The 27,112-nt window shown below is 39.6% G+C and overlaps 1 protein-coding gene across 1 annotated transcript; it reads right to left on the reverse strand.

Annotated features, from left to right (window-relative positions):
- Positions 1-48: 48 nt before the first annotated feature.
- On the reverse strand, positions 49-25,286 carry lamb3 (laminin subunit beta 3). Its single transcript, XM_057844987.1, has 23 exons — positions 25,175-25,286; positions 25,033-25,080; positions 24,188-24,342; positions 21,396-21,510; positions 20,965-21,038; positions 20,657-20,848; positions 20,350-20,413; positions 16,966-17,135; positions 16,699-16,819; positions 14,756-14,944; positions 14,454-14,609; positions 14,022-14,215; positions 10,657-10,753; positions 10,133-10,502; positions 7,525-7,685; positions 7,124-7,335; positions 6,823-7,029; positions 5,778-5,922; positions 3,708-3,915; positions 3,228-3,369; positions 2,917-3,093; positions 2,548-2,710; positions 49-861 (listed from the first exon to the last, which is right to left on the reverse strand). Exons 2-23 carry the CDS (start codon positions 25,055-25,057, stop codon positions 722-724), a joined length of 3,477 nt encoding a protein of 1,158 aa, XP_057700970.1. The 5' UTR covers positions 25,058-25,080; positions 25,175-25,286; the 3' UTR covers positions 49-721.
- Positions 25,287-27,112: the final 1,826 nt, after the last annotated feature.

Consider the following 27,112-nt stretch of genomic DNA (forward strand, 5'->3'; position numbering starts at 1 on the left):
CATACTGTGTTTTATCATGTAAAAACACTAATGTAAAACTTTACACAATGAAGAAGCACAAGTCAAGGTTTTATTAAATATGATGGGTTTTGCACAAATAGCAAAACATCAAATAAATAATAGTACAGGGTGTCCACATGAACTTGACATCATTTGAAATATGAATGAAACAAAATTAAATAGGTTACACGCTGTAAGAAAAAAAAGAGGAAAAATTTCCAAATGGATATCAATTTCATAGCTGATTATGCAAAGTTTAACAAACTTGCATGTCCACTATCCATCTGACACGATAATACAAAGAATGCCTTTTCATTGCTGAATTCATAGGTGAATGTCAACATTAACATCAATGTGAACTGGCTATGTAATCACACTAAATGATGTCAAAATTTTGGGACACACTATAGGTTATGCTCAGGAAATGTGGTACCAATACATATTGTGTTGACCTTCCTAATGACATCAGTTTAAAAAAATCACATACATTTGCAGGTTACTACAGTCAAAAACATTGACATCCTCGCTAAGTGCTCAATGTTTTTTTTTGTTATTTTCTAAATCGTATCTTTCCAAACTGTACATGGTGCATCCGTCATAGATGTGCAATATCACGGAGACATGAAACAGCAGCATTTGAGGGGTAAGGAGGATTTTTACTTTGGAGAAGAATGATTCTGTTCAACGTTTTCCTGTGGCATAGTGATAGCAACTTTTCTCCTCAGCCCTGGCATACACTCAAATCATGGGCTTTCTTTTGAAGTTTTGCCACAAGGTCTTTAAGCTTGGCATCAAGTCCCTCAAGCTTTGAGGACTTTTGAAGAATCTCATCCTGCAACTTTTTCAATGAATCTGCTTTTCCTGGGAGGAGGAAAAGAGTTAATAATTAGTTTGGATTTTTCATTTGATTTGAACATGTTTATTTCGAATATTCAATACATAAATTCCAATAATCCGTGAGAATAATCAAATATAAGAAAAAGAAGGAAATATTAGTATTTGAAAAGCAGTGAGAAGAAGTCACACTCATTTAATCCCACCCCTTGTCGTTAAATTCTGACATATCGGTTTCTTTCCATACATTTAAACATAAAAAAATCTTTTTTTAAAATTTTTTTTATTATTTTTTTTAGTTTAGCTGTCTTATGAGTCACACGACATCGTCAAATGCATATTTCATGTGTATTCATTTAGGTTACAATATTACAACTGATGGCTGTAAACATTAGCACACCTGATGATTATGATTTCATTAGCCATAGCAGTTAGCACGGTTTGTGTTTGATGTAGGGTTAAAACCACAGAAAAGAAGACATTGTGCCAGCATGCTCTAGCAGCCAAGCTTATCAATGGCAATGTTCCAGTTAAATTATATCAAATCAAATCAAATTTATTTCTATAGCCCTTTACAAAACCAGAAAGGCCCTCAATGTACTTTACAACAATGACAAACATAGTTCATGATAAATAAAAGGCAGGAAAGTACTATTAAATGACATTAGGAAAATGAAAACAAAAACAACATTACAAACAACACTACAAAAAAACAGGCTACCCTAGTCTGGAGAAAAAGCGAGAATAAAAAAGTGGGTCTTTAACCGTGATTTGAAATAGGCCTAGATTCATAGTGGTGCGGATTTCAGGGGGCAAACTATTCCACAACCTGGGGGTAACAATGGCAAAAGATTGGTCACCTCACAGTTTAAGTATCGACCTTGGAACTCGGAAAAGAAGCTGGTTGGTAGAACGAAGAGCCCTGCCAGTTACGGAGGGTTAAAATCTCCGATAATAAATAAGAAGCCTGGCTATTAATAGAATTAAAAACAAACAGCAAAAGCTTGAAATCAGTTCTAAAATGAACTGGAAGCCATTGGAGCGATGATAGCATGGGGGTAATATGTTCACGTCTGGGCGTACTGGTTAAAGATCAAGCAGCAGCATTTTGAACAAGTTGCAGACGTGAACTTGAGGACTTGGGAAGACCAACATAAAGTACATTGCAGTGGTCCAGCCTTGAGCTTATGGAGCTGGAAAAAACTTGCTCTTACAACAGAACTAATCTACATTACATAAAAATAAGTTGTAACTCACCCATTTCTTCATTTTCACCAAGTTTACTTCTTTAAAAACGATTAATGCGGCGCATTTGGAAAAAATAGCCCTTTAAAAAATATTATCTATGACAGGTTATTGCCCTCATAATGGTGTGTAGTTTTTGGTTCCACTCTACAGGGCAAAAGAGGCCAGGATATCGCCTTCATTCGAATTTGCACCATCATGTAAGGAATGCTTGTGCAACCTTTTTATTAAGGACTTCAAAACTGGAATTTAATGGTGATTATATAAGAGCAACGACATTGTTTGTAGCAACTCTACTGCACGTACAATCACTCTGAAAATCATGTGGTTAATGTAAAATCAAGAAATTAATTTTACGTTCTAATTGCTTTTGTGCCGGAAGTTAAGTAAGAAAAACATTCACTCTGTAAGCAAACCAAAAGATTTTGCAAACACAGATTTGGCCTCACGATGTGGTGAATCTGTTACCTTCCAATGTATTCAACATGCTTTCAGTATTATTGGTCAGGGTCCCAGCATCCTTCTTTAGCTTTTCAAGCTTTTCGGCCCCTGGTCCCTCTGTTCCAGGAGGCGGTCCAGAAGCAGCCTTGTCTTTGAGACGATCAAACTGCTCCTGCACTAACGGCAGGTCCTAAACACCCACATACACACATTCATGGCAAATCTTAATGTTAATAATGAGAAAAAAAAATATGTGAATGGTGCTAAGTTTTTTACTATAACGAAAGCTCATCTTCGTATTAGTGTGTGAGTACATTGTTAAATCCTTGCAGAATGAGAATTGTACTGTATTTATTATTTCCCCTGATTTTTGCTGATCTCCAAGTGACATCTGACCTTATTAGCAGCAATAGCTTCTTCCTCAGCTTCAGTTGCAGTATCTTGTGTATCCTCAGCCTGTTGGACTCCATTCTGGAGCAAGTCTTTGAGCTCATCCAGTTTGGGTTTAATTGGATCAATAATTTTTGATACATCATCCAGAGTTTTCTCTGCTGGGTTCAATTGATTTTTGGCCTGGATGAAAAATGAAAAAAAATTACAATACATTTTGTGGAGTTATTCAGATTTTTTTTTTGGCTATAATTGTTTCCCCATCACCCTAGACAAGATAATGGTGTTGTAAACTGCAAGTTTTCCATTGGTCCAACCTCAGTAAGTGTTCTGTTCAAGTCGTCTATGGAATCCATGCTGTCCTGCAGTTTGTCCTCCATGTCAGAGAGGGATTCTTCTACTGTGTCAAAACCTGCCAGTAGTTCATCCACATCATCCTTCACCCCTTGTGCCGTGTCCCTGTCAATTAATTGTTTAATTGTCTCTCAAAGGACTCAGGGAACTATTTGTATTATTTGACCACTTTCAGACAAATCACACTCAAAATCAAGACTTTTAATGCAGTAATTGTCGAGTTTTTTTTTTTTTTAAATCAAAGACTATGTTGAACTGTATAATACAAAGGAAACATAATTCTTTGGTTGGCATGACGGATTGAATGGATTGAAAGTCAATTGCTGTTAGTGGGTGTTTTTAATATAAACGTTATTTTCATTTTACTGACTAACACAAAGCATACTCTGAATACAATAGATAAAGCTGTGCTGGCAGTGAATGAGTTAAGGAGCGTTATTCACCTGGTATCTTCGGCCTCCTGCAACAGTTTTCTGGCCGCATCCAACGGTGGTGCTGACTCATTTAAAATGGATGTACTGTCTGGTAGGTTTTTGGCGAGATTTTTCAGCTCATCCAGCTTCTTCTTTAATGAAGCAGGGGTCAAAGGCATTTTGGATTTCAGGATCCAGTCACTCACATCTTGAATGTGGGTCAGGTTGGATGATGGATCTGAATGCAGAAATAACATGCGCCGGAGGCACAATTAGTTATTCTTTAAGAATAATCTGACTTCTACAGTGGTATGAAAAAGTATCCGAACCTTTTGGAATTTCTCACATTTCTGCATAAAATCACCATCAAATGTGATCTGATCTTGTTAAAATCACACAGATGAAAAAAAACAGTGTCTGCTTTAACTTAAACCACCCAAACATTTATAGGTTTTCATATTTTAATGAGGATAGTATGCAAACAATGGCAGAAGGGGCAAAAATAAGGAAGTAAACCATCACATTTAATATTTTGCGGCTCCCCGTTTGGCAGCAATAACTTCAACCAGACACTTCCTGCAGCTGCACATCCGTCTGGCACATCGATCAGGACTAATCTTGGCCCATTGTTCTCTACAAAACTGTTGTAATTCAGTCAGATTCCTAGCATGACTGGCATGAATTACTGTCTTTAGGTCATGACACAGCATGTCAATGGGGTTCAAGACTGGATTTTGACTTGGCCACTCCAGAACGTGTATTTTGTTCTTCTGAAACCATTCTGAAGTCCATTTACTTTTGTGTTTTGGATCATTGTCTTGTTGCAGCAGCCATCCTCTTTTTTAGCTTCAACTGTCTGACAGACGGCCTCAGGTTTTCCTGAAAAACATCCTGATAAACTTTTGAATTCATTCATCCATTAATCATTGCAAGTTGTCCAGGCTCTGAGGTAGCAAAACAGCCCCAAATCATGATGCGCCCACCACCATGCTTCATGATGGGGATGAGGTGTTGATGTTGGTGAGCTGTTCGATTTTTCCTCCACACAACGTTGCGTGTTACTCCCAAACAATTCAACTTTGGTTTAGCCATAGCACAAGATATTTTGCCAAAACGTCTTTGGCGTGTCCAAGTGCCTTTTTGCGAACATTAAACGAGCAACAATGATTTTTTTTTTTAGACAGCAGTAGGTTCCTCCGTGGAGTCCTCCCATTGAATACCATTCTTGGCCATAGTTTTACATATAGTTGATGTGGGCACAGAGATATTGGACTGTGCCAGTGATTTCCGTAAGTCTTTAGCAGATATTCTTGGGTTCTTTTTTAACTCTCTGAGTATTCTGCGCTGAACTCTTGGCATCGTTCCTTGGTAGAGAAAAAACAGTGCCAAACTCTCTCAATTTGTAGACAACTTCTGTGACTGTCGATTGATGACCATCCAAACTTTTAGAGATGGTTTTGTTTCCTTTCCCAGCTTTATACAAATCTAGATCTTTGATCGCAGGTCTTCAGACAGCTCTTTTGACCGAGCCATGATGGACATCAGACAATGCTTCTCATCAAGACATTTCCTGCCAAGTGTGTGTTTTATAGTGGGCAAGGCAGCTTTAAACCACTCATCAGTGATTGGGCACACACCTGACTTAAAATGTTTGGTGAAAAATTGTTTAAAATGCCCTTTAAGTCTCCTCAAGTAGAGGGTCCACTTACTTATATTTCCCCCTTCTGTCATTGTTTGCATGCTCTCCTCATTAAAATATGAACCTATAAATGTTTGGGTGGTTTTAGTTAAAGCAGACATGGTATTTTCATCTGTGCGCTTTTGACAAAGATCGGATCATCCTAGATGGTGATTTTACGCAGAAATGTGAGAAATTCCAAAAGGTTCAGATACTTTTTCATCCACTGTAATTTAGGAACTTGGAAACTACTTCCCAGTCTGGTGAAACTAAATCATCGTTTCATATCAAAAGTACTTGGAGAACGATGTGTGAAATGGTGCTATTTGTTTTTGGTAAGGCAGATTGTTTGAATAAACAAAGCTTTTATGGCTATTTTTTCCAAGCAACATTGCATCCATCCTCACTACAAATAAATATACCTGACAGGAAGTCTTTGAGCTCCTTTACAACATCCTGTGCCTCTTTCAAGTCATCTTCTAGGTCGCCTTTGGTCTGCCTTATCTTGTTGGACAGATCCTCAGTTGACTCTCGTATGTCATTGGTGTCGTCTTGTGTGTCTTGAAGCTTTAAAAAAAAAAAAAAGAAAGAAAGAAAGAAAAAGAGAGAAAGAAAGAAAGAAAGAAAGAAAGAAAAAGAGAGAAAGAAAGAAAGAAAGAAAGAATGAAAGAAAGAAAATACAATTTACCGTAAGTACTTTACTTACATTCAAGAAAACTACTGTATTTTAACAGGCAAGGAAATACATGATTAATATGAACTGTATATACATATATACTTAAAGAAACACAAATTACAAGAAGAAATACATTGAACGTCTAGACTAACTACTAATATGTTGGCGCTATCTTCAGCTAGATGTATTTCTGGTTAATACCATGTGGGGGACTGTTGACCAGGGAGAGAGGGGGACAGGGGTGGGAGTGTCTATAAGCTAAGTAATTGAAAGGGGTGGAGTGTACACAAATCAGCTCTGTGATCTAGAACCCAGTAATCGTGTGAATCCTTTGTGAGTGTAAGCCCGTTGGCGACCGCCCCTACTCCGCCCCATCGCCAATCCCGGCACCGGGATCCCCCACCTGAGCGCGCCCTGTCACATCCCGCCGCATGCGAGCCCCACCAGGCGCGCAACAGCCACGCAGACGAGCAGAGACGCCACGCGGGCGGCAACCCAGGGCCCCGGTCCCCACCCAGCCAGCCCGGGGAGGGAGGGCGGGGGGGGGGGGGGGGGTCGGTGATCCGCGTAGCCCATTATAAATACATTATACATTACATACATTAAAAATATTTTTACTATTATATTATATATTTTACTTTTATTATACAAATACAACTATAGTGGTTTCTCTGTAGTTTGTTTTAATTTTTTTATTTGGGGAGGGGGCAAATTCCTGTTCCCTTGTGAAATTTGGTGAGTGCGTCTTATAGTCTAGTTTGTCTTGTAAACTGTACCAGGTATATATGTACCTTTTCTGCAGCCTCCGTAATCTTGTTGCTGAGATTTTCCAAACGATCTTTCACATCCTTCACGTCAGCATCTGCCCTCTTGCCCAAAGGCAAGGCACCAACACATTTTGATCCCTTCTCACAGGGCAATGATCCCTCTGGTGGACACAAGTCATCACCCTCACACATGAGCGGGGTACAGGGTTTAGACCGAACACTGCCACAGACCTGGTGAAATATTCATAATTTAGACATAATATTTACATAAGTGAATTGTAAATCATATTAAAACAAATTTAAATATAAGTTACATATTTGGTACCTTTTTTGCAGCAGGAGTGAGGTCTGGGCGGGATGCCATGTTCTGATTTAGTTTTTTGAGATCCCTAGTGTTGTTTGGATATTCTTTTTCCTGGAAATCTAAAATATCTTCTCTGAGATCAGCTGATTCCTTTACTGTGTTTGTGCTGGTATTTACTTTCTTGGCTGCATCTGTAGACTCGTCATAGGCATTTTTGATGGTAGAGAAATCTCCTGAATGAGAGAAAAAATATGAGCAACCTAATGAGATCGTCACATCACAAGCATAAAACAGAACAGTTGGAACACGTAATGAAAAATGACAGCAGTGAGAGGACCTAACAAAACTGGACCAAAAGAGAATCTAAAATGCTGTTTTAGTTATATATAACTGAATATAAAATTATAGTAATAATCATTGACCTGCATTGTTGGGATTAATTGTGTTTTTCATGGCGTCTTTCTTGACATTGTAGTCTCCGCTTAGGTTGCCCAACAAGTCCTGAAGTTTGTCAAGCTCCTTGTTCATATCAGGTTTTTGTGTCAGAGGATTGAGGTCATTGTCTACCTTATCCACTTGGTCCCTTTTGAGACAAATGTGAAGAGAAGATATGTAATTCATGTTCATCAACACTGTAAATGCTAATATACAACTTGATTAAATATGATAAATGAACAAAACTTTTATCAACCTGTTGTGAGCACAGATTTTTTAATAAGTAGTCATTTGGGTCTGAAAAACATGCCCAACCTTATGTATCCCAGTTAAGTTAATTCAGGGGGAAAAAATGTACCCAGTGTTCTCTGGGCGTTCTTTCAGAGATGAGGAGAGCTGCCTCATTTTTTTCGCGCTTTTCTGACACCAAAACATTCCATACACGTCCACTGTGAACTGCTCCGTCAACCAGAGCTCTCTTCAGCACCTTCACTTACTTTACTTACTTCACATCGATTTGCTAAGTAAATATTTTACTCTTTTATTTACTGTCGCGGTGCATTGTTGTATACAAAGAGTATATATAAAAGAGTAAAATATTGTAGCAACTGTTCTGATAATTAGGTGCTCTTACAGCAATGACATGAACGGTTAGCATGCGATCTGTTTCTGCGCAATGGATGATGGGTAGTTCTAGCAACTACAACTGAGAGGTGTGATTGCTGTTGTTATGTCATGTGTGTTCTGGTCAATAAAGTGTGTTGTTTCTGGGGGCTGTGTGAGGTATTAGGCATGATAACAGCAAGTGTTAAGAACAAAAGCCAGTCTCTGTCATTCTTCTCCATGTCGCTCGCCACAATACTTCCTAACCAAATCGATGTGAAGTAAGTAAAGGTGATGAAGAGAGCTCTGGTTATATGATATAAGGTTATACTACTGATTATTTATTTCACACCACACAAAACATTCACCAGGGTGTTAAGAGCCAATGTCTCTTGTGTCTTAAATGCATTGTTGAGCATTTTAAAATCGTGATAATGTATAATAATTAGGGCTGTCAAACGATTAAAAATTTTAATCGAGTTAATTACAGCTTAAAAATTAATTAATCGTAATTAATCGCAATTAATCGCAATTCAAACCATCTATAAAATATGCCATATTTTTCTGTAAATTATATATATATTCTGTAAAATAAATTGTTGGAATGGAAAGATAAGACACAAGATGGATATATACATTCAACATACGGTACAAAAGGACTGTAGTGGGCATTTCACTCTACTGCCATTTAAATCTGTCTATGCTGTCCTCACTCCGAAGCGTCTACTTTTTCCAAAGCTAGACAGCTAGTGAACGACGCCTTAATAATTAGACTTCTTCCTTTTTCATCTGATTATTAATAAAATGGCCTCAAACCATTGTCCTCTTTAGACTGTCGTAAAACTACAAAAAAAAGTACACAAGCATTGGATTAGCAACAACGTTAGTTTAGCACGCTATACAGGTTCACTAAACATAAACAAAAAGCATCTCATACAAAAAATATAACATTTCGCTTACTAACATAATATGTACATTCTTTACAACAACCATACTTATGGACAAATCTTGTCCAAGGATCATATAAGCACAACATTATCAGCCCGAGACGTCGTGCAGCCATAATGAACTGGAAAGAAAACAATAAACCATGTCGCAAAGCGACCACAAGAGTTCGCTGTTGGACAGCACAAAAAGTCTTGCTGTAAAACTTACCAAAAGGCAGAATACTTTCTGAGCGGGACATGTGCGTTAATTGCGTCAAATATTTTAACGTGATTAATTTAAAAAATTAATTACCGCGCGTTAACGCGATAATTTTGACAGCCCTAATAATAATTATCCTGAATTATTCCATTGAGTGTTCTCCCTTCATTTATTTGGGGGTAGGGTCATTACTGATTGAAAATTTGTTATTAATTAAATTAGCATGTGCTGTTTATATTGTAGAAGTTCACCTGCATGTGATGAATTAGCAGCACTAAAGCTAACTAAGGTATCACTTCAGTACTGGAAGCTCACAATTGATAAATTACTGTAATCTAATTCAAGTTCATTTGAGTCCTGCAAACTCAAAATAAAGAATTTACTATAATCCAATAATTTAGGTTACTTTGAGTCCTTAAAAGTTGAAATAATTAAGTAAATTGCATCTAATTAATGTCAGTAACAAATTACATTTTCTAAACCAGCAAATTTGCATTTTTTTTTTAAAGTCAACTTATCACAGTTTACAGTGTACTCATTCATCCATTCATATACCCATCCATCTTTCCATCCATCCATCAATCCACCTATCCATTTGTCCTTCCATATTTTTTTTTTTAAAAAACTCTTCATTCTGTTTTGGGTTGTTGGGAATTTTAGGCTATGCAGTTGACTTCATGTGAGAGGTGTAAGAGGACCGATAACCAGACATTCACACTTTAGCATAATGAAAATTTTACCCCATTGCCTACATGGAGGTCAGTTTTAAATCACCACACCATCAGTGACGTTTATCATCATGATACATAATGATTAAGATAGATGTTAACCGAAACATTCCAACACCTTAATTTGTCGAGTTTGGACTGAGCATCATCAATCTTCTGTGCAGAACTTGGAGGAAGGGAGACCGAGTTCTGAATCGAATTAAGGCGATTCTCCAGGTCTCGGATGCGAGGCTCCAAATTTCCAAGGTCACCAGAACCTCCAGGACGAGATGGGATTTGGGGGATGAATCTCTGCATGGCTGAACTGAGGCCTTGTCGTCGTGTATCCAAGGAGAAGAAGCAAGAAGGACACGCTTTGCAAGCAGGGAAAGACTCGCAGTGTCCTCTACTGCATGAGTCACATCTAGCCCCTGTGATGCCTGGGCGACACAAACAGCTTCCTGTCTGTTTGTCACAAACTTGTGTGCCTTCAGGGTCACAGAGACAAGCTGGGAAGAACAGGGAAATAGATGAAATACATTAAATCATATGAAAGTGAGGGATTAACAGTTTCACAAAATATTGCAAGCTTCAAAATTGTGTCTTTGCGCAAAGCATCAATCCATCATGGTAGCGGGGAGAACTGGGTTTTAAATGACTTACGCTTGCAACCAATGAGAGGGTCTCCGTACATGTTGTCTGAGCAATCAGTACATGTTCGGCCTCCAAAGCCAGGTCTGCACTGGCACTGACCTGTCAACTGAAAAGAGAAACAGGCAAAAACAACAACAACAACAACAACAACAACTCAGTTTTAACGAATTGGATGAATAAAAAAAATACATTATTAAACTGATAGATCATACTCTATGCAATTATACAAAATAAAGTTGTGCCAAAAAATTGATTATTAGATGCATTGCGATTCGACACGCGACGATCCGATGCAATTCATAAATATTCAAAAACGATGACTTTCCCTACAACCTTTATGACAGCCGCTAGTAATTCCGAAATTCAAGACACGTCTGCTGCCCACACACCTTTAACGGACGCACGCACACCATTATGATGGATGCAGCTGGTTACTGAGTGAGAGATTTACTCCTTTACAAAAGACTCCAAAATAAATTTGTGTATAAGACAGGCAGAGACCCTGCGGTCGCGCTTTGGGTCCTCTTCTGTGCGCTAGTTATTGTTTAGAGCGAAAGAGGAAGAGAGAGTTCGTTGCTCCTTGTCTTTCAGTTGCCCAGCAGTAGGTTCAAGTCGAGGTAATTGGAAAAAGTCCCGAGTGTTTTGCTAAGTTCCGTGTCTGTCTATCAGAGTTGAGTACACGAACCCTCTTGTACTGTTTAGCTTTTATTGTTGTTGTTTTTGAGCTGTTACTAGTTCACGCTGAGCACTATGCTAATTAGCGACTTCGCTAACATGTATTTCCATGTCAAGTTGTGCGTTGTTAGGTGGTGTACAAAAGTTATTCCAGATGCAGAATGTTTAAAACCAGGATTAAGTACAGCGGTAACACTACAAACATGCAAAATAGTACAGAAATCTGTGAAAACAAAGTATATTGTTTTAAAGAAGTCTTATTTCTAAAGAGCCTTTGAGTCCAGAAAATGTGGAATTCATTCTACCAGTGCAAATTTTATTGTATTGTTGAGAGTCTATTTAAACAAATAAATGTGGAATTAGCTAGATTGCAAAAATGGTTCGATGCAAACAAATTAACTCTTAACCTCGAGAAAACTAAATACATAGTATTTGGAAGAAAAAATTTGGATCCGAACCTAAAGATACTAATAAATAATGTAGAGATACAAAGGGTACAACAGCACAAAGTGCTAGGCATAATTATTGATCAACGCCTAAACTGGAAGCCTCATATAGATAGACTGAGAAACAAAATTGCTCGGAGCATCTCAATTCTCTATAGAGCACAAAACATGCTAGACACGAGGGCTCTCCAAACCCTATACTGCGCACTCGTCCTTCCACATTTCAGTTACTGCTTGGAGATCTGGGGACGAACTTATGAAACGCACCTCAACCCACTCTGTGTTCTCCAAAAGAAAGCCATTAGAATTATTCATGGAGCTTCCTACAGAGCACACACCAACGAGCTTTTTATCAAGTCCAAAACGCTGAAATTTCATGACTTGGTCGACTACAAAATCGCTCAAATGATGTATAAAGCCAACACATACAGTCTTCCAGCAAATTTGCAAGCTTTATTCTGCATTAAAGAATCCTCCTACAATCTGAGAGTATCCCGAACTTTTTCCTACCAGTCCATTAGGACTAAAATGAAAACTTTTTCCGTTGTAAACACTGGGGCTCGACTATGGAATACATGTGATGCAGCACTAACGAATATAAACTCATTACACTTCTTCAAAATAATGTATAAGAAAAGCAAAATAAGCCAGTACATTGCCCAGACATAACAATAACAGCACACACTATACAGATAAGAATGTCCTCACACCAAACCAGGCTTAAGGCCAGGGACAACTAGTGATGATATAACAATCTGGTACGCGCCCCGCATCTAAATCACATTACGGACTCTGCTTCTGCAACGTACAAGTTGAGCTTCCTCCGGAGGAAATTATGGAACTGGTTAACTGGGCCCTGAGTTCAATGGATGGAATATTCTCTACTATGCGACCCTCCTCTGGACAAAGACCTTGCCCGGTCACCACCTTCACGTCTGGATATGTGGAGGACGCTTGGGGTAAATGGAGACCGCTATGCCTAACGTCCCTCCTGATAGAAGACGCTGAAGATGTGTACATCTTTGGCACACTGCTGGCGCTTGCCTTCCTGATGCTACTGGCTGCTCTCTGGGTTCGTCGCTTCTCGATCAGGATGAAAAACCAACTCCACGACGCAGCTGAGATTGTTCGACGCAACGGCGACCAGTTGGCCCTGTTAATTAAGGAACAGGCGATGCTAAGCGACGCTGCCACACGACTGGCCGCAAAGATTGACGTGGAGCTGCGTGATCAAGAGAGATTCGCTCGTGCCAACCGGGCCAGAGATGACGATGACTAAACTCCTAAGGGGATGCTGACAACAAATCAACGTGGACGCAACTCAGGCGGGCCTCCACAACACCCCTAGCTGTCACCACTCACCGATCAAGGACATGGACTGATTGAAGTTACAAAAATTAAATTGTGAAATCGCCATGCAAATTAATGACTTTTTGAACAATAGGCGCTAGACTGTCATTGGACTGATCATGAGCTGTTGCTTGTGCGACCTTGGTGGAAGGGGGACGGGTCCCGATAAGCTTTGGCTTTTTTTCCGTTCCCTTTGTCATGTCTCTTTTCATCTTCTTGGAGAAAACAAATATTTTTTATCTTTCTTTTTCTTCCTTCTTTTCTTCCCTTATTACATGATTTAATGCTGATGATGATGATGTTGATGTGATGATGATGATGACAAATGACAATGACAATAAATTCAAATTCAATTCAAATAAGTACTGCCTTTGAAACAGCTAATGTTTTTGCACCTTCATGTGAAAAATAGCATCTTAAGGTCAGTTGCGTGTTTTATAGGCATGTTGAGAAATAAGTACTGCCTTTAAAATGGTTAATGCTTTTGCACTTTCTTGTAAAAAAACAAACAAACAAAAAAGCAGTTTAAGGGCAGCTTTTTGTTGTGTTGTCATGTTTCCATCGTTCCTGTTGATTCATTAGGATATTTTAAATAAATAATGGACATAAATTTGTTTGGCTACTTTATTAATTAGTAATGTATGATGCATCGATAATTGTGATAATCGTGATCATTGTCAATACCGTGATCATTGTTCAATAATCGAATTTTAGCACCCTGAATCGTAACCGAATCGAATTGTGGGGTGCCTAAGATGTCACACCCCGAATAACAAAATTATAAATGTTCATGTGAAATGTTTTAAAAAATTAAATGCCTCTGCAGCTTTATGAAATATTTATAATACCTCTCACTGTGTATTACAGGAATAAGTACCAAAGCGTGGAGGAAAAAGCTCAAACCTGGTCGCAAGTATCGCTGAGGGACTTGGTTGGGTCACAGCTGCAAAGTTCACAGCGCTGTAACTGTGGAGGTTTCCAGTAGCCTCTAGCACACGCTTCACAATTCTGGCCGTGGAAGTGTGGCCGACAAGGACACTGACCAGTCACTGAATCACAAATATCTGAAAATGATCCTTCTGGAGAACAGGAACACTCTAGATTGCAGAACAAGGGCAGGGTGGTGGAAACCATGAATCAAATATTTTAGATATGATTAAAAAAAAAAAAAAAAAAAAATCAAATAAATAATAAACCAGTTCTGTGGTTCTAAACCTTGCTAAAGGTAGCAAACCCCAGTTAAGAACCACTGAACCAGTGTCTTAAAACACAGTAATCTGCCACATTTAACATGAATCACATGAGAAGTAAATGTGTAAAAAACAGCTGACTCACTCGAGCAACCCATAGGATTGGACGCAGAAAGCCCATAATAGCCTCTTTTGCACTGATCGCAGCGTGGGCCTTCCACATTCACTTTACACTGACATAAGCCTGTGTTGTCATCACATCGTCCCCCATTCACTGTTCCTTCAGCACTGCAAACACAACCTGGTGGCGAATAGCTTAAATAAAGGCAAAATTTACAAAATCCATGCAAAAATACTGTATGTTTTCTTTTTTTTTTTAATTATGTATATCTAAAACTTGCTTTCAATTTCTGACCCCACACAAATGACCTACTCCTGGTGACTTACGTATACAAGCATCTGGACGATCAATCTGACTGTTAGGATTCAGCTGGTATCCGGGGACACACTGGTCACACTTTGGTCCCATAGTGTGGTGCAAACATCCGTCACACACACCTCCACTCCTTCGACCACTGGCTTCATACACAGCTGGGTCAAAATGACAGCTCTGGGCATGCTCGTTACACTCACAACCTGGGGTGTACGAAAAGAGAATTGAACAAATGTGGCTTAAGGTGAGAAAACAAAAAATACATGAGCTTTAATAGAGTTTGGTTTGATTTTCATATTTAATCATAACACAACTTGTTGAAAGAAAACAGTGACTTCCTGACCCATTAATATTCATTATTTTCCAGAGTGCAAGTCACTTATTTTTCATGGTTTTACTGGGTCTGTAATACTCAGGTGCAACTTATATCTAACCATCCATCCTTTTCAGCTAAATGCCCTCAGGGTTCGCCACAGCAAAAGATTCAATTCGCATGATAGATTTGTTCTACAAGATCCAATGGCAGCGACACGCTCAGACCACTATACTGCCACTTAGGCCATGTGTGACTTACACTGTACATGTCTGTTTTTTTCTTCACACTGACAGCTGCAAGAAGAGCAACTTTGCATGCCCTCGACTTCCAGAGTTGGTGTAGTTGTTCAGAAGTGATACATAAGATGAGGACTTGATTTGGAGTGAGATCGAGTGCTTAGTGAATAAGTTGTTATGTTGTGTTGTTTAGGCCAGTTATCTGAATTACTGTTAATAAGTTACATTCACACTTGCTTATTTAGCATGTTGTTCACCATTTTTTGTTATTACTGTATTGTATAATATATGTTTTTGGCCTCATACATTCATTTATATGCATGGAGTATAAAATGACAGCAGGAACAGCTTCCATCTTCATTTCACTTCCATCTATTTAACTTCTCCTCTCAATGATTTCCCTCTATCACTCTGTTAAAAAAGTTCCATTCACAGTAAAATACTGGCAGCTGTGGTTGCTAGAATTTTAATGTAAAAAAAAAAATTTTTTTAAATAAAAAAAACAGGAAAACTGTATCATACTTGTAAAAACGGTATAGTACTTCGCTAACTACAAATTTTATGGAAGCTTTTTGTAGATTTCTTTTTATAAACTAAAACTTCTGTAACTGGGGTTCTATGAACTCCGGATGACCGCCAGAGGACGGTGCTTAGCACCTGGATATAATGTAGAAAAGGAACTAGTGCTGGGTGAGCGTGTGCCTTATATTGGCCTGTGACGTCACGCCCATTGGCGTGACTTTGTTGGCATTTTATTCTCGACCTTTGTGCTGCGCACACATAGATATCCGGGTGCTACGCACTGCCCTCTGGCGGTTAGGAGGAATGAAATAGAACTCATGGTAGTAAAGCCTTGATATCATGACACAGTAATTGATGCGTGACCAGTCTTTGTGGCGTTGACAACATGTCACATGTTCTCTCAGTGTCCAATCTTGCCAGCCTAGATTTGAACTGTCTTGGCAGCCAAACGTGCTAACTACTGAGCTTCTGTGGAACAGCTGGAAGAACTGTTGCGTGTGTAGGTTAGGAAAACATGATCTCCAGAGAAATTTAACTGACAGCTGTAGCTCGGCGGTACTATTGGGTCAACAGTCAGCACACATGACTGCCACAGTAACAGTGTAAATTCAAACACCATTTGGAAAAAAGGGAGAGCAAGAAATGGGAGTACTGTGACTCAGACTGGTCACACATACATTTTTTTTACAGTCGTTTTATGGAAAACAACATTTTTATACTACAGCATACTAAAAAATATATACTTATTCTTGAACGGTAGTTTGTTATTTTACAGTTTTCCTGTTGTTTTTTAAATGGTATAATTCTGGTGAGCGAAGCTGCAATTATTTTAACGTTTTTTTTGTTTGTTTGTTTGTTTTTTTGGGGGGCACATTTGTCTTACGTTGGCAGGTGTGAGTGGCGCCCTCCTCCGCAGGTCTCCAGGGTAGATCATTGTAGAGATCATCACAGCGCTCACAGTTCACACCAGCAGTGTTATGCTGACAGTCACACTGTGGGCTCACCTGTAGTTATTCAAACATTACATGCTTCAACTTATAAATAATGGTTTAAACAGTGATGGGTATTAAGAATAATCAATCAAGCAAGCAGTAAAGTGTACTGCTAGATGAAAATTGTAAAGTGTGATAGTAAGCAATATTTAACAAACCTTGTTGACGGCCTCCAGTAAACAGTGACTGGCATGTCCGTGACACATGCAACTTCCCATCACTTTCATCTCTTTCAAGGCAAAAAACCTACTGAGCGCTCTGCCTGGTTGTCGTGGCACATCGCCCAACTCAGCCAGGGTTACCCTCAAACCCGTCAAGCCAGTCACATCTGGGGATTAAACACATTTGCAGCAGAAGCCATTTAGTTTTGTCATAGCGCAAGATGTTGACGATTAGACACTGCAACATTAACATGTCTCTGAAAGGAATCAACACACGAATGACTCCTTGCCTGCATTTGTTTGTTTGTAGGCTTTATGGCGGTCTAAAGAGACAGTCTAGATACTCTCTACACAGTGGGGCAAAAAGTATTTAGTCAACCACCAATTGTGCAAGTTCTACTACTTGAAAAGATTAGAGGCCTGTAATTGTCAATATGGGTAAACCTCAACCATGAGAGACAGAATGTGAAAGAAAAAAATACAAAATCACATTGTTTGATTTTTAAAGAACTGTTTTCTAATTTAGAGTGGAAAACAAGTATTTGCTCACCTACAAACAAGCAAGATTTCTGGCTGTCAAAGAGGTCTAACTTCTTCTAACGAGGTCTAACGAGACTCCACTCATTACCTGTATTAATGGCACCTGTTTTAACTCATTATCGGTATAAAAGACACCTGTCCACAACCTCAGTCAGTCACACTCCAAACTCCACTATGGTCAAGACCAAAGAGCTGTCAAAGGACACCAGAGACAAAATTGTAGACCTGCACCAGGCTGGGAAGATTGAATCTGCAATAGGTAAAACGCTTGGTGTAAAGAAATCAACTGTGGGATTAATTATTAGAAAATGGAAGACATACAAGACTACTGATAATCTCCCTTGATCTGGGGCTCAATGCAAGAGCTCACCCCGTGGCGTCAAAATGATAACAAGAACGGTGAGCAAAAATTCCAGAACCACACGAGGGGACCTAGTGAATGACGTACAGAGAGCTGGGACCACAGTAACAAAGGCTACTATCAGTAACACAATGCATCATACTCCACAGGAGAGCTCCGGCAAAGGGCGGTGGGACGGGCGGCTGGACAAAAACTCCATGCTGCGGTCCCACTGCCCCAAGCCAAGCTCTCCTATTTTAATGCATACATTGCACTACCCTCCCCTCACACCCCCATCACGGTGCTGGGTGATGGCTGCCAGTCGGGAACCTGGCAGCCACAGTAATAGGGTGGTAGGTGGGTCCCACACTTTTTCTATATGGCGTGGCTCCCGGGGTGTGGCCTCCCCTCTGCCTCGGCTGCCGGCCGCGGGAGTGGGTTGGGGGGCCGGGTCTCCGATCTTGCATCGCCCCGTAGCAGTTCCTGGGCGTTCTCCTGCCTCCGCCTTCCCCTCTCTTCTCTGGCTGGGCATCCGCCCTGCGCTCCATCGCGGGTCGCTGGCTGGGCGCCGGTGTATCAGCGGGGTGTCGCCTGCACCGGCGGGGGACCCTGCCTTGCCTGGGGCTTGGTGGGCCGCTGGGGGTCCCGTGGCGTGCCGTGCCAGTTGGGGGGCTGTGGCTGTGGCTCGTGGCCCGGGTGGGCGGGCGGGGGTGGGTGTAGGCGTGGGGTTGGTGATGCGTCCCCTCCTGCCATCCCTGAAGGCCGGTTGATGGGCGCGCGGGTGGCCCGGGGGACCACCCTGGGTCCCGGGGGGGGGGGTGGTGGCTCCTTTGCTGGGCGGCGGGAGGAGGGATGGGCTGCGCATGGCCCCCCCACCCCCCCGGGCTGGCTGGGTGGGGGCCGTGGCCCTGGGTTGGCGCCCGCGCGGTTTCTCCGCCCGTCTGCGTGGCTGTCGCGCGCCCGGTGGGGCTTGCGTGCTGCTGGATGTGGTAGGGCATGCTCGGGTTGGGGGTTCCGGTGCCGGGATTGGTGATGCGGCGGCGTAGGGTTGGTCGCCAACGGGCTTACACTCATAAGAGATTCACACGATTACTGGGTTCTAGATCACAGAACTGATTTGTGTACACTCTACCCCTTTCAATCACTTAGCTTATAGTCTTATAGACACCCCCACCACCATTCTCCTCTTTCACTGGCCAATTGGCCCCCACATGGTGTAAACCGGAAATACATCTCGCTGACGATAGCACCAGCATATTAGTAACTAGTTTAGATGTTCAATGTATTTCTTGTTGTTGTTTGTGTATGTGTTTCTTTTCTTTCTTCTCTTGTATTTCTTTTCTTCTGTCCCCCCATAATCCCTTCCTGTTCGCTGCTTTGTCATAATAAAAAGGTATTTTGAAGGATCACAATGGGAGTATGTCAGACTCTCCATGTGAAACATTAAAACTGTTCAGAATCTGGGCACTTAGACTTCCATTCTCTGTGTCAAACAGCTGAACAGGACAGGTTTAAAAAAAAAAAAAAAAAAAAAAAAAAGTAACACAATGCGCTGCCAGGGACTCAAATCCTGGACTGCCAGACGTGTTCCCCTGCTGAAGAAAGTACACGTCCAAGCCCGTCTGTGGTCCACTAGAGTGCATTTAGATGATCAGAATAGGACTGGGAGAATGTGTTTTGGTCAGATGAAACCAAAATAGAACTTTTTGGTAGAAACACAGGCTCTCGTGTTTGGAGGAGAAAAAATACTGAGTTGCATCCGAAGAACACCATACCCACTGTGAAGCATGGGGGTGGAAACAGCATCCTTTGGTGTTGTTTTTCTGCAAAGGGACCAGGACGACTGATCTGTGTAGAGGAAAGAATGAATGGGGCCATGTATCGCGAGATTTTGAGTGAAAATCTCCTTCCATCAGCAAGGGCATTGAAGATGAGACGTGGCTGGTTCTTTCAGCATGACAAAGATCCCAAACACACAGCCAGGGCAACAAAGGAGTGGCTTCGTATGAAGCATTTCAAGGTCCTGGAGTGGCCTAGCCAGTCTCCAGATCTCAACCCCATAGAAAATCCGTGGAGGGAGTTGAAAGTCCGTGTTGCCCAACGACAACCCCAAAACATCACTGCTCTAGAAGAGATCTGCATGGAGGAATGGGCCAAAATACCAGCAACAGTGTGTGAAAAGCTTGTGAAGAGTTTGTTGAAAATGTTTGGCCTCCGTTATTGCCAACAAAGTGTACATAACAAAGTATTGAGATGAACTTTTGGTATTGACCAAATACTTATTTTCCACCATGGTTTGCAAATACATTCTTTAAAAATCAAACAATGTGATTTTCTGTTTTTTTTCCACACTCTGTCTCTCATGGTTGAGGTTTACCCATGTTGACAATTACAGGCCTCTCTAATATTTTCTAGTGGGCGAACTTGCACAATTAGTGGTTGACTAAATACTTATTTGCCCCACTGTATGTAATCCATTGCAAAGTAACACAAACACTAACCTTTCATCTTTGGGCTACTGGGATCTGGAACATAAGAATATTGCTGCGATGGACTGAACTCGATCTGGAGTAAAAGAATACCTTTTATTTGTGTTTTGCATTCACAATGTGGCATTCCATTATTTCTTTTCAAAATCTTTTTCTTTTTCTTCTACTTCTTCTACTTTTTTCCTTACATTAATGCAGTCTATAATAGAATTACTTTGATCTAACAACCACATAGTATGGACATTTGAGTAAAAACTGGGGGAAATGCTAAAACAGACTAAAATTACTGAACAGCATATAGTATAGCAGCAGTCCTTACCATATGATCTTGGAATGGATTGGCTCCAGTAGGGGGCAGAGTATTACAATATATCTGGTCCAATGAAAGGGGAGTAGCTGTAGAGACTCCTGGAAATGATCTCTGGCAGTCTGTAGCTAGGTAGAGGGCAGGTTGCCATGTTCTGCCATTATCCATTGACTTCTCTACAACCAAGGCATTGGGACGAGGCCCCTGCAGAGAAAGTTAGATTCAGAAATTTTATATTCACATGCACTGTGACTGGAATAAAATAAAATGATGACAATGAAAATAATTGCACTCAAATTATAAGAAATCTTGTAACACACCTTGAAGTGAAGGATCAGGTTGTCAAGCTTGAAGAGATTGTTCAGGTCCAATTGAAATGTTACTGGAGCCAACTCTAAAGTAAAACAATAAACAAAACCAAAAAAAAAAAAAAAAAAAAAAATCCTCATCACATCAGATACATCTTTGTGTGTAAGTGAAAATACAGTACATAGTCAATTACACTATTTACACTCAACTAGAGAATCCAGATTTTTTTTTTTTTTTTTCAACAAAGTACTGTACAGTAATTCTAAAACTGATTCTGTTGGTGGGGTCGAGGCAATTGTAATTGGAGCATTAACACCCTCACATAGTTTGTGCCACTTGTGCCATTCCTCTCATCTACACTATCTTCAGTCATATATCACCAATCATCCACAAGCATAAAATTGTCCAATGTTTGTATGGTATCTTAAATGTCACTACAAACCTTTGATGGACTGCCACCATCTTTCTGGCCCAGCAGTTGAGAGTACTTCCTTCATAGTGTGGGCCAATGGCCCATCTGGGTTTCTGGAGTCACATGGACAGCACTTCATCCTCCCCTGAAGAACAAAAACAACAACAATAATTGATAGTGAACTTTCCTTGTACAGAACAACATTTGTTCATATGCAGTATTGCTTAGGGCAGCACAGTGGCTTAATGGGTGGCCTTCTTGTGTGGAGCTTCTATTCTATTCTATTCTATTCTATTCTATTCTATTCTATTCTATTCTATTCTATTCTATTCTATTCTATTCTATTCTATTCAGGATTAATTTGTCTTGCTGCCATCAATTCCTGTTGCAAGTTAAGTTAATATTTAGCAACTCCCTCTCCATGCGGGAAGTGACTCTTACCCTGGCACAAAGAGTAAGAGACTGGGTATCTATCCGCCAGGGAAAAGTCCCGGAGCAGCTGCTCATCATTGCAACATCATCGTCTCGCCATTGTGCATCATGCTTACGTGCGTCAAGTCACAGACCACTGTATGCAATATATATATATATATTTACATGAACATTTATTTGTTTGCTTATTATGTATTGATTGTTTATTTTATATGTATATGTACATATACATGTGTGTGTGTATAAAGGGGACGTTAGTTTATCCGATTGAACTTTGGTTCAAGTTCAGTTCTTATTTAATATATTATTTTTATCTGTTTGTAGATTTTGGCACAGTTCTTGATCACCTCAAGTAAACATGCCTTGGACTATTTGCCTTTACTCCTTGCCAGTGGTTGGATGCATGAACTGAATAAATAAATCTCAACTTGAGAATTAATGTACAAAGATTTCAATGAAAGAGTTAAATAAAATATTTGATAATAAACTCAAATATATATACTGGTACCATGGAAATTCTTGTGATACAATAATAAAATGGTGATACAATACTGTATTTTATTTATGTTAGCATATCAGCGTGACCTACTTACTGTATGATCAAATTCTTGTTAAAGATTTCCTCATATACAGTTATCAAATATATCATCAATGTCACTACTCAGGCTTAATGCAGCAGCAAGCTGAGGTTTTTCCTCACATAATTGGATGAGTGAGCTCAGATGATTTGGGGTTTAATCATTGTTGATATTTATTGTTCACCATATGTGTGTGTATTAACTTGGTGATAAAACAGGGCGTTTGCTCTGTTCCTCTCTGGTCAAAGTCATGCATGTAAAGAAATAAAATATGGACACAGACATTTGCCACAACAGGAGTATACCCCTAATCCAGTTAATGTTCCCTCAGGCGGCAGGTGCACAAACCTTGCAAAACGAATGGAATGAGGGTTTAAAATTAATATGCTAAACAGAGCTCAAATGCTATATAGGTGTACTGTAGCTCTGATCAATTTATGTTTCTTTTTGTTTTGTTTTAAAAAAAAATATTTTTTATTCATTTTGAATCACCATGGTGACGCAATTCCCCCAAAACTATGAATAAGCTCTAATTGAAAAGTAATGGGGCAAAGAGAAAATGTGTTTTTCCGAGACAAGCTTCTCTGACATATACTGTAGTTACGGTACTGGGTTTCGTATTTCATTTTGTATCCTTATGTCAGTTTTGTTTCCGTAAGTGTATATTTGCTCTTTTCTGTCAAACGAAAGTGACTTTGTAAATTCCCACCCCCCCAAAAAGGCAATTTCCGCATTTAAAAAAAAAAAAAAAAAAAAAAAGCACAGTACACACTCCAAATACTTAGTATGCTGAAAGTGTTGCACGGATTTAACATCTTGAATTGTTTTTGTGAGCTACTTTATTCTATTTCAGATGGATGTTATTACAGTTAATTATTTAATGCGAAAAAATAAAACAAAGGTCAAGTGGAATACAATTTTAACAGAGGGACAGTGTAGAATATTAAAAGCAATATTCTGAATGAAACATAAATCTATCACTGACATTATTGATGACCTGCACTAGCCAGATGGCCTTTTATTAAAAAATCATTTGCTTGTAGTATTGGAAGGTTTGTGCCGAGTCTGCAAATTGTCTAGTACATGGTGTTGCAAACAGTTAGGGAACTGTCTGCAAAAAAATAAAAAGAAAAAAATGGTGGCTAAAGGCTAAAGTTGCAACATGAGGATCCTGGCACTGAAATGAGACAGTTTGACAAAGGGGCATCGGACAGTCCAGCCAAGATTTCCACAGCCTTTGTACACGTGCCTGTCGTGTGTTCACCATGACCTCTGTCTTATTTGCCTCATTATGTTGTAATTATCCCTATATACCTACAAAGATGTCTCTGAAATATGAATTCAATCAAATGATGATTTAATCTTAAAAAAACATACTGCATTGAATTTATATGATATATTGTAAAATCTAGACACATTTGAGATATTTGAGGTTACTAAGGGTAGGATGATTTTTTTGCTGTCAAATTTTAAAATCAGATTGATTCTTACATTAGTGTGTGTCCAAATGGACATAGAGATTTTACACTCCATGTTTGGGAATGTGGAAACAGTCGATACAAACAAATGTGATGTTGTTGTACAGGTACTCAGGCTAACAGTTATCTACGATAGCTTTCCCCCCCCCCCCCCCCCCCTTACTTTCAACCTCTATAGCAGTAAACCACTGTTATTTCACATAATAATTCAGCCTTGTTATCTTGTTTTTCTTCGACATTTGACATAACAAGAGGTGTCAACATAAAACCCTCATGAACAACATCAAAAGCTGTCTGTGTTGGGAGCTCTAATTAAAATTTTGCCGGCTCATACCAGTTGGTAAGGTGTGCAGTACACTTCGGCGTCTGTCAGCCCGCATGTTGATGAGGCATGGAGCTGATCAGCCCGACCCACAAGTAGGTCGCTGCTACGTGGGTAACAAGCTCCTCGCGAGCAGTCAGTCTGGGCGTCAGATAGTCCAGCTATGGCTAGAGGAAGAAAGACATTTGATAAAGTACACTGCTTAGAAATCTATCTATCTATCTATCTATCTATCTATCTATCTATCTATCTATCTATCTATCTATCTATCTATCTATCTATCTATCTATCTATCTATCTATCTATCTATCTATCTATCTATCTATCTATCTATCTATCTATCTATCTATCTATCTATCTATCTATCTATCTATCTATCTATCTATCTATCTATCTATCTATCTATCTATCTATCTATCTATCTATCTATCTATCTATCTATCTATCTATCTATCTATCTATCTATCTATCTATCTATCTATCTATCTATCTATCTATCTATCTATCTATCTATCTATCTATCTATCTATCTATCTATCTATCAAGATGATGATTCCACTATGTTGCTGTTTTGAATATATAAATCAGCTCGTTGTATCATCATCATCATCCTTGTAAGAATGGTATAGCAGGCCCAAACTAAGTCCAATGTGTGATAATAACTCTATAAACATGTGCCGTCATGACAGAAAGCATGCAGGTTCATTCTTTGTGTGTGGTACGTGTGGTATATTAGCTGACTGCTGGTGTCATTGTTAACATTCCATTCATTTATGGACAGAAAATTGTGATTTGGAATTAAAAGAAGATACCAGAGAAGAGAGGTGAAATAGTGAGAGAAGAAACTTGAATCCTACCAGCTAGAAGTAAAAGTAGTGCCATCTTACAGCTGCTCTTTTACAGGTCTGGAAAAGAAGTGCAAATGAGCGAGTTAGGTTTTATCAGCAAACAGCAACAGATTCAAAAGCAATTAAATGTATTTTTTAATGTGAGAGTCACCTTGTAGCCGAAGCCCACGGCTGCTGCTAGTGTCTGTTGCTGTCGTGCTGCACTTATACACACCTGGACGATATGATAGTGTGCGTATGCGTTTGTGTGTCAGAGTCACACCCTTTGGCACCACTCCCTTCACTCCATGAATCAACACACGTGTGCACACACACACACACACAAACGCAGTTATAAATACTTTAAGTCTCCTATATATGTGGTTTATACAAATTTTAATTTTATTCCACTTTGATATTACTAATATTGAAATCAAACGTAAGCTAGATGAGTTTAGTCTTATTTTATGATTTAGACAAAGATCTTAAAATTGCGATGAAGTTATGGACATTCATGATACACTAATCTGTGTTGTGTTGCACAACAATAGTAAAAACAACACACATATGACCAGCAGACACTTGCCCTCAGGTGTAAGGTTTACTCGTTTGTGTGCAAAGGTAACATCAGGGCTAATTGAACATTCATGCATACATTTCTTGTATTCTCCACAGACATGCTCACTAATACCAAGGACAGGGTGTGTTCTGTGATTCAACTGGCCCGCGCACAGACACCTACACGAACACACCAAGGGAGACTACACACATTTCAGACAAGTGCTGTCATGTCTTCTCCTGTTTTGTGGAGCTGTTCTACGTTTCGTAAGTAACAACTTGGTGTTTTCTTTCTTTCAACATAAGCCCAAAGAGATTTCAAGGCTGGATGGATATTTTAACAAATATGTCAAATAGTGAAAACACTGACCTTAAACATAAGCCTTTTACAGTTCATGAAATACCCACCTTGTTTCATACATGAGATGTCGAGATATTGCACATGACTTCATCATATCTCACCAGATCTCAGTTCACCAAACATTATAGTGGTTATACTTCCCGTACAACACATTGTTAGTCATCTCATGACACACACCATTGTGTGTCTGTTTGACTGAGTTCTGTACAATTCCACTTTGACCACAGTTGACAACAACAGTCTCAGGGTCAGAGTAGTAGGTGACAGCGTATACACAACCTTTCCTCTAATTCTGTTTATGGTAATGTTAATTTTATTTAGTCTGAAAAAGGAGGAAAATCCCTTTGAGATGATATTTAGCATTCACAGTCAGACAACACCATGGTGAAAACAAACCACATCGATAATGTGTGTTATATATTTTAAACTTTCACTTTTCATGTCAGTAAGGAACTTTATTTCAATAGTTTTGCAGTGTTTTGTTTTACTTCAGCATTAGAATGTCCCTCATTTCAGTAAGGCAAGGCAATTTTATTTATATCGCACAATTCAACACAAGGCAATTCAAAGTGCTTTACAAGATCATAAACATTAAATCAGTTGAACGTAAAAACGGAGACAATTGAAACAGGAAATAAAATTATACATAAAAATCGCATTTAATGACAAATAGAATTTAAAAAATAAAAATAAAAAATACTACCACTGGCGGCACGGTGGCTGAGTGGTTGGCATGTCTGCCTCACAGTTCTGAAATCAAGGGTTCAACCCCGGGCTTCGGCCTTCCTGTGTGGAGTTTGCATGTTCTCCCAGTGCCTGCGTAGGTTTTCTCCGGGAACTCCGGTTTCCTCCCACATCCCAAAAACATGCATGGTAGGCTGATTAAACACTCTAAATTGACCGTAGGTATGAACGTGTGCGTGAATGGTTGTATGTCTCCTTGTGCCCTGCGATTGGCTGGCAACCAGTTCAGGGTGTACCCTGCCTACTGCCCGTAGTTAGCTGGGATAGGCTCAGCACCTCGGCGACCCTCGTGAGGAAAAGCGGCATGGAAAATGAATGAATGAATGGAATACTACTAATCATAATATTAATTCAACTTGAAGTAAGGAACTTTATTTCAATAATTTTGCAGTGTTTTTTTTTCTTCAGCATTAGTATGTCCTATACCTTAAAATAAATAAATAAATG

Source organism: Corythoichthys intestinalis, chromosome 9 (genome assembly GCF_030265065.1).
Source record: "Corythoichthys intestinalis isolate RoL2023-P3 chromosome 9, ASM3026506v1, whole genome shotgun sequence".
Taxonomy (NCBI): Eukaryota; Metazoa; Chordata; class Actinopteri; order Syngnathiformes; family Syngnathidae; genus Corythoichthys; species Corythoichthys intestinalis.